General features: G+C 53.5%; 1 protein-coding gene across 1 annotated transcript in view; it reads right to left on the bottom strand.

Annotated features, from left to right (window-relative positions):
- The window catches only part of IGLON5 (IgLON family member 5), a 10,923-nt gene that overhangs the window by 2,470 nt on the left and 848 nt on the right, over positions 1-7,605 (bottom strand). Inside the window, exons 2-6 of the mRNA XM_006868362.1 lie at positions 6,858-7,090; positions 6,574-6,693; positions 5,063-5,197; positions 4,750-4,870; positions 3,254-3,408 (exon numbers count right to left, since the gene is read on the bottom strand). Of these exons, the coding sequence (XP_006868424.1) occupies positions 3,254-3,408; positions 4,750-4,870; positions 5,063-5,197; positions 6,574-6,693; positions 6,858-7,090 (764 nt within the window). The remainder of the gene's footprint in view (positions 1-3,253; positions 3,409-4,749; positions 4,871-5,062; positions 5,198-6,573; positions 6,694-6,857; positions 7,091-7,605) is intronic.

Raw genomic sequence — 7,605 nt, forward strand, 5'->3', positions numbered from 1 at the left:
AGGAGCGGAGGTCCCTGGGACCATCAAGGGAGAAGAGCTGAGTGCAGGACCCTACCCAGAGAAACTGATACCAGAGATGAAGGCAGAGACAATGACATGGAGAGATGGAGTGGCTGGGGACTTTGGACCCAGAGAAGGAGAGGGGCTGTGTGCTGACAACTAGGGGGCAGGTTTGTAGTGTATACCCTTTGGTTGGTTGATGATGCATGGAGGGGATTGTAACCATGGCAATGAAACGATTTATAATAGGATGAATGTAAAGCTAATGTTCTCCCATGTAAACTATCACATAATTCACAATAAAACGTTAAAAAAAAAAAAGGTATTTGTAATGGAAAAAAAAAAAAAAAAGATGATAGCCAAGGAAATCCTAGGGAGCAGAGTTCTTCCCTGGAACCCATGGGACCGCCATGAGCTGGAATTGGCTGGGCTGCAGCAGGTTTGGTTGGCTTTAGAAGTGCTACCTAGCTGCTCCTCCCTGTTTAAGAGCCTCAGGTAGTCGCAATTTGCAGTAAAATTAGATCTAGCTAGACTCTTCACCATGGATTAAAGAGTCCCTGGGTGACACAATTGGTTAACTGCTTGACTACTAACCAAAAGGCCGGTGGATCGATTCCACCTAAGAGGTACCTCAGAAGAAGGGCCTGGAGATGTATTTCTGAAAGGTCACAGCCATGAAAACCCTGTGGAGCCCAGTTGTGCTCTGCAATACATGGGAGTTCCTATGAGTCCAGAAGGGACTCAGTGACAACCCGTTTCACTGGTCTCACATGGCTTCTGAGACTCTGGTCTCTAAGTTCCTCTGTTCCGTCCCACTAGCCTGTTGCCTTTGCACCGATTTTCCCCCCTGCCTGCACAGCTCTTCCCCTAGATCTTAGAAGGACTGGCTTCTGCCTAGTCAGATCTCAGTTCAAATGCTGCCCCCTATCAGATGCCTTCTAGGATTGAAAAATAGACAAAAACAACCCACTGTCATGGTTGTTGTTGTTGTTAAGTGTTGTTCAGTTGGTTCCATGGAGAGGATGCTAATTTATAGCAACCTTTCCTCCAATACTCTGGGCAATTTATTTTCTTTGCAGTCGTTTTTGAAATCCAAAAGTGTTTGTTTATGTATTTGTGCCTGACTCTCTTCAATCACCTATTTATGCCCTGGGAATCCTGGTGTGGCGCTGTGGGCTAATGCGTCAGACTGCAAAGCCGTTTGAACTGCAAGGTTGGTGGTTCAAGCTCACCAGCTGCTCCTCGGAAACCCTATATAGGGTCGCTACGGGTTAGAACCAACTCGACGGCACTTAACAACAACAATTTATGCCCTGGTAGCAGAGTGGTTAAGAGCTGGGCTGCTAACCACAGGGTCAGCAGTTCGAATCTACCATTGGCTTGGCAGGAGAAAGATGAGGCTTTCTGCTCCTGTAAAGATTTGCAGCCTCAGAAGCCCTATTGTTGTTGTTATGTGCCGTGGAGTCGGTTCCGACTCATATCGATCCTGTACAGGGTTTCTGAGGCTGTAAAACTTTATAGGAGCAGAAAGTTTTATCTTTCTTCTGTGGAACAGCTGGTAGTTTCGAACTGCTGACCTTGCGGTTCGCAGCCCGATTCATAACCACTACGCTACCAGAGCTCCCTTCAGAAGCCCTATACATGGTCGCAATGAGTCGGAAACGCTCTGTGGCACACAACCACTACCACCACCACCATACAAAAGCTGGACAATGAATAAGGAAGACTAAAAACTGATGCCTTTTAATTATGGAGTTGTTGAGGAATATTGAATATACCATGGGCTGCCAGAAGAATGAACCAATCTGGAGGACATCATACTTGGTAAAGTGTTGTTGTTGTTGTTAAGTGCTGTTGGGTCCGTTTCAACCCATAGCGACCCTGTATACAGTTTCTGATGGGCGGCTGGTGAGCTTGAACCTCCGACCTTACAGCTCAAACTGACTTTGCAGTCCTATGCATTAACCCACAGTGCCACACCAGGACTCCATAGAGACACCAAAAGCGAGGAAGACCCCGAACAAGATGCATTGATTGACATGGTGGCTACAACAATGCGCTCACACATAACAGCTGAGGATGGTGCAGGAGGGGACTGTGTTTCATTCTGTTCGCAGGGTTGCTGTGATTTAGAACGGACTTGTGGCACATGTATTTATTTGATTGTTAAAGGTCCATGTGTGTGGCAAATAGTTTGTACTTGACTACTAACTCTGGTAGCGTAGTGGTTACGAATCGGGCTGCGAACCTTAAGGTCAGCGGTTCGAAACTACCAGCTGTTCCGCGGGAGAAAGATGAGGCTTTCTGCTCCCGTAAAGATTTACAGCCTCGGAAATCCTGTACAGGGTCACTATGGGTCGGACCCAACTCCACGGCACACATCAACAACTAACTTAAAGACTGACAGAATCCGCCCAAACATGGAAAAAAGGCATGGTGCTCTGCTTCCGTAAAGATTATAGTTAAGGAAGCCTCATGGAGCAATTCTACTGTGCAACCCATGCGTCAGAACCGACTCCAGGCAACAGGTTTGGAATGGGGATGTAGGTAATCCCAAATGCTATGGAGTCGATTTAGTTACCCTGCATCGGCGTCTGAGACTGTAAAGCTTTATGGGAGCAGCCTTGCGAGAGTTTGGGCTGTCAATCTTGTAGTTAGCAATCCAGTGCGCATGCATCCTACAGTACCATCCGGGCTTCTTGGGTATTTATTTGCATGTTGTGTATTTATGCATGCCTCGTTATTCTTGTAACTTGGTGGAGCTGTGGGATAAGCACTGGACTGCTAACTGCAAGGTTGGCGGTTCAAACCCATCAGAAGTTCCTCGAAAACCCTGTACAGGGTCCTACGAGTTGGAAGGGGCTGAAGGCACTTACAAACAAACAAAAATCTTGCTTACTATTTTTCTACTATTCCCTTTTTTTGTTGTTGTTAAGTGCCATGGAGTGGGTTCTAATTTACAGCAACGCTGTTTAGGATTCTGGAAGAACAGCTGGTGAGCTTGAACCTACGCTACAGCGCCACGCTAGGACCTTCTCCGACAGTCTTCCAACCTTGTCTCTCTAGTGCACGATTTTGTTCTCGGCGCTCAATGCCCAGTGTTTAGTGGGCGCTCAAGAAATGTAACTTCGCTCCTCTCTGCCAAGTCCTGCAGCCAGTCTGGAGAGGAGGGCTCCCGGAGTCTCCACCTCCCCTAATCCCGCCCCACGGCCCCGCCCCCACCCACCTGGCCCGATCCCATCCCCAGACGCACGCAGTAGCCGCATGGAGGCGCTGGAAGTTCCGAGCCGGTTGGCAGCGCGACACGTGTAGTTGCCATAATGCCGGGCGCTCACGTTGGCAAACAGGAGCATGGAGCGGGTACGCTCTGTCTGCACCTTCAGGCCCTCGGCCGCGCCGCTGCTCAGCCTGCCGGGAACGAGGTCAAGGGCTAGGCCACGTCACTCTGACCTGGACCGTCCTCTCCCCAACCAGGCACAGAGCCCAGCCCCCTCACCACCCCCCACCTCCTTCCAGTCCCAGCCAAATCACATCCACTAACATCGGCGCTGTGGGGTGAATGCGCTGGACCGCAAGGTCGGTTCGAACCTCAAGGTTGGCGGTTCAATCTCACCAGCCGCTCCTAGGAAACCGACTCGACTCGGCATTTAACAACAAAAACATCGAATAGGTTCCTACTCATAGCAACTGTGTAGGGCAGAATAGGTCCCATAGGGTTTCTAGGACTGTAGTCTGTAGTCCTGTTGTGGCTCTGCAGGATAAGCAGTGGACTGCTAACCACAAAGCCGACGGTTCGAACCCACCAGCCACTCCTCAAAACCCTGTACAGGGTCACTACGAGTCAGAACTGACTGGACAGCACTTAACACTTTTCAGGCGAGAGGACTGCTCCATCTTTCCCCGAGTAGCGGCTGGTGAGTTTCAACTGCCCACTTTTCAGTTAGCAGTCAAGCGCTTTAACCACCGGGCTACCAGGATTCCTTCTCCAGCCTCAGGGCTACCCCCCTCCCCCATTCCCAGGGTCTCTGCTCTCCAGCGTGGGGCGGGGGGCGATCCCTGGAGTTCATGTGCTTCAGCTCTTCCTCCCCATTCTGGTGTCCAGCCTCAGTGGGACATCCCACGGGAGTCTGGTCATCAGCTCAGTTAATTCCCTGGGACTAGCCTTCTATCCCCTACCACAGTGATCCCTGGAACCTGGGAGATTCCTCTTGGGAGCTCTTCAGCGACCCCTGTTCCTCAGAAACACGGACTCTCCTGTGTGCGCCTTTAATCTCTTGTTGTGGGTAAGTGCCCAGGAGTTGATTCCGACTCTTAGGGGCACCTTGCATAGGGTTTCCAAGGAGCAGTTGGTGGGTTTGAAGCGCCGACCTTGCGATTCAAACCGACCTTGGGGTCTAGTGCATTCTCCTGCAGCGCCACACAGGGTTCCCAAATTCTGCACGACCCCCCAACCCCAAGAGTATAAATCTGCACCAGAGCCTTAGTTAGAGTCCACTCCCCACTCTTCGTCCCCCTGCACGGCCCAGGGGACCGACTCCAGCATTCAGCTTTCAAAGATCCGGGTTTCCTGTATGTCCTCTGTCTCCTGGGGCCGAGAAGGCCCCATCAAGGAGTAGCTGGACACCTCCCCTCTTTCCTTCCCCTTCTTGGGACCTAGGACCCCAGGGCCCTGCCCCCTCCACAGTAGGAAACCAGGGCCCTCCCCCTCTTCCTGAGCCCCACCGCCGCCCGCCCTGGGACCATCCTCACAGTCTGTCATCCTTGTACCACTGGAAATCTGCTGGGGGCACCGCCATGGCCTCGCAGCGCAGGAGGGCGGCGCGGCCCAGGGCCGTGCGGGCGCTGGTCACATCCGTGATGGTCGGAGGATCTGGCGAGGGGCGACGGTCAGCGATTTCCTCGGGCCAGTAGGGGCTAAGGGACCCAGACCCAAGGGTCCAGACGCCCCTCCCTTCCTCCCTCAGACCCAGGAATCCTGCCCCCAGTCCCCCCTCCCTCAGACCTGGGAGTCCACCTTCCTCCTCCCTCTGACCCCTCTTCTCCTGGAAGTGAGGGAACTCACAGTTGACAGTGACCGGCACACGGCGGCTGTCCGGCGCGGAGTTAACTCCGTTGTGCGTCACACACTCGTATTCGCCCGCCTGGCCCCGCTGGATGTCAGATATCTCCAGGATCTCGCCCTCCGAGGTGAAGCCATCTGTGGTGGGAGGGAGGAGGGAGGGGCGGGGCGGGGCCGGACACAAACACTTAACACGGGACAACACGGGCACAACACGGACACACATCAGCCGGGCGGGCACCGCAGGGTCCGGAGTGCCCGGTCCGTGGGAGCTGGGGAAGGGGGAGGCTTAGGGCGCCTGGGCATAGTGCAGGGGGTGGGGGATCCAGGGTGGGGAAGGTGCAGGAATTTGGGCTTTCAGGGGAATCAGGGATTTCAGTATCTTGATCTCAGAAGGATCTAGAAGCACAGACCCAGAGTTCTGGTATCTAGCTCTTGCCGGTCCAGAGAATCAGGAACTGGTGGTGATTGGGAGATGAGATATTTGAGATCTTATTCTAGATCACTGGGCTCAGAAGACCTTGGATTCTGGGATGTAGGGAATAGAGGATCCCAGAATCTGAGGACCAGGGCTGTGGGGGTGAGGTGAGGGTCCAGGGCCCTGAGGTCTTAGGGCCTCATGGGATTCACAGAATGATCAGCACTACGGATCTCTAAAGACCTATGGAGTGAGCATCCAGGAATTTGGAATCTGTATGTGATGTCTAGGGACCTATATGTCCTCACTGTCTCCTTGGGACTTTGGGAACAGACAAGACCCTGTGGTTCCCGACCCTGGGCAGCACCAAACAGTAGGACTTGTAAAAACACTGCAGCGGGGGGTGAGGGGTAGGAGTCAGGAGTGTGCATTTCTAACAGTTTCCAGGTGGTCCTGATGCTGCCACTGAGGGGACCACACTCGGAGAACCACTGCACTTCCCTCCCAGACAAGACAGAGGGATGTGGATCCATTGGGTGTAACCCAGTCTGTTGTTGCTAGGTACCATTGAGTAAGTTCTGACTCAAAGCGATGACCCTGTGCACAACAGAATAAAGCCCTGCCCTGCGCCCCCCACCCCCCACCCCCCCACACTGGTGTTTGTGTTTGAACCTGTTGTTGCCACTGTTACAAACCCTCTTCAAACCCAAACCAAACTCACAGTTATGAGTCAATTCCCACTCGCAGTGACCCTATAGGGCAGATCCATCTTAGGGGCGGAGATAATGGGGGTGGGGGGGGGGACAGACTTGGGGAGAATCCTGAGCATGGGGGAAGGGCAAGGACTTTGGGGTCTGGGGTCCAGGGAACAGAGCAAATAGAAGTCTCTTGGAGGCAGGTCCCATGCCTAGGATGGCAGATGGAGCCTGGTGTTGAAGGCTCTGAGGAGATGGAGTCTTTGGGATCAGGGTGGGAAGTGGAAATCCAGTCAGGAAGGGTTAGGGGGATCAGGTTGAGGGAGAAGGGTGTGGGGAATTGAGGGACCCAGACAGTAAAGCGGTGGAAGGGGTTTTCAGCCAGGGGTTGGAGTCCTCACCTCGGAGCTGCCTCCAGGTTACTGTGGGCTCTGGTCGTCCCACAGCCAGACAAAGCAGGTTCACATTGCCCCCCTCATTCACCGTCACAGGTGAGGAGATGTTCACAATGCGTGCAGGGACTATGGGCAGAGCAGAGACTCAGTGAAGAGCCAGGTACCCTCGTCCCTCAGACTCAGGAGTCCTGACCCCCAGCCCCTCCGTCCTCCTCCCTCAAACCCAGAAGTTCATGCCCCATCTCATCCCCTGGTCCACTCTATCCACCCAGGCCTGGCTGTACACTCACCATGAACGATGAGGTAGACCTGAGTGGTGTACGGCTGGTGGCGGGTCTGGAAGGAGCAGGTGTACAAGCCCTCGTCTCCCAGCCCCACCTGGGTAATGAGGATGGAGAACTCCTCAGGCGTGTTGATGAGCAGCCGTACCCGTGGATCACTGGTCCAGCGGTCATTGCCCGCATATAGGATGTTGGAGCGGTTCAGCCAGGCCACTCGGGTCACATGCTCATCGATGAAGCAGCTGTCCAGGGAGAGGGGAGAGGAAAGCTTCTTCTCCATTCCTCCCTCAGAACCCGGCCCTCCAAGTTTCCCAGTTTGGGGGGTGGGGAAGGGGATGGAGTGCCAGTGAAGACCACTGCATCTGAAATTCCCACTGCAGCCCGACAAAACAGTATTTCTGTGTTGTGTGAGGTGGGTAAACTGAGCCTCAGAGAGGCCAAGTTGTGTGGTACCCCAGGTACCACACCTGGTGGTTCTGAATGGCTGTATTTGTGAGACCCCAAAATGAGAGGGACATAGATCCAGAGGAAGGGGGACAGAGACTTAGAGAAAGGGGAACAGAGACCCAAAGAGAGAGGGGGACAGACTCAGAGAAAGAGAGAAAGAGATCCAGTGAGAGGAAGAGATAGAGACGCAGAGAGAGATGGGGACAGAGATAGAGACAGAGATGCAGAGAGAGAGGGGGACAGAAACCCAGAGAGAAGGGACAGAGACCCAGAGAGAAGGGACAGAGACCCAGAGAGGGGGGGACAGAGA

Source organism: Chrysochloris asiatica, unplaced genomic scaffold (genome assembly GCF_000296735.1).
Source record: "Chrysochloris asiatica unplaced genomic scaffold, ChrAsi1.0 scaffold00116, whole genome shotgun sequence".
In the NCBI taxonomy this organism is placed as follows: Eukaryota; Metazoa; Chordata; class Mammalia; order Afrosoricida; family Chrysochloridae; genus Chrysochloris; species Chrysochloris asiatica.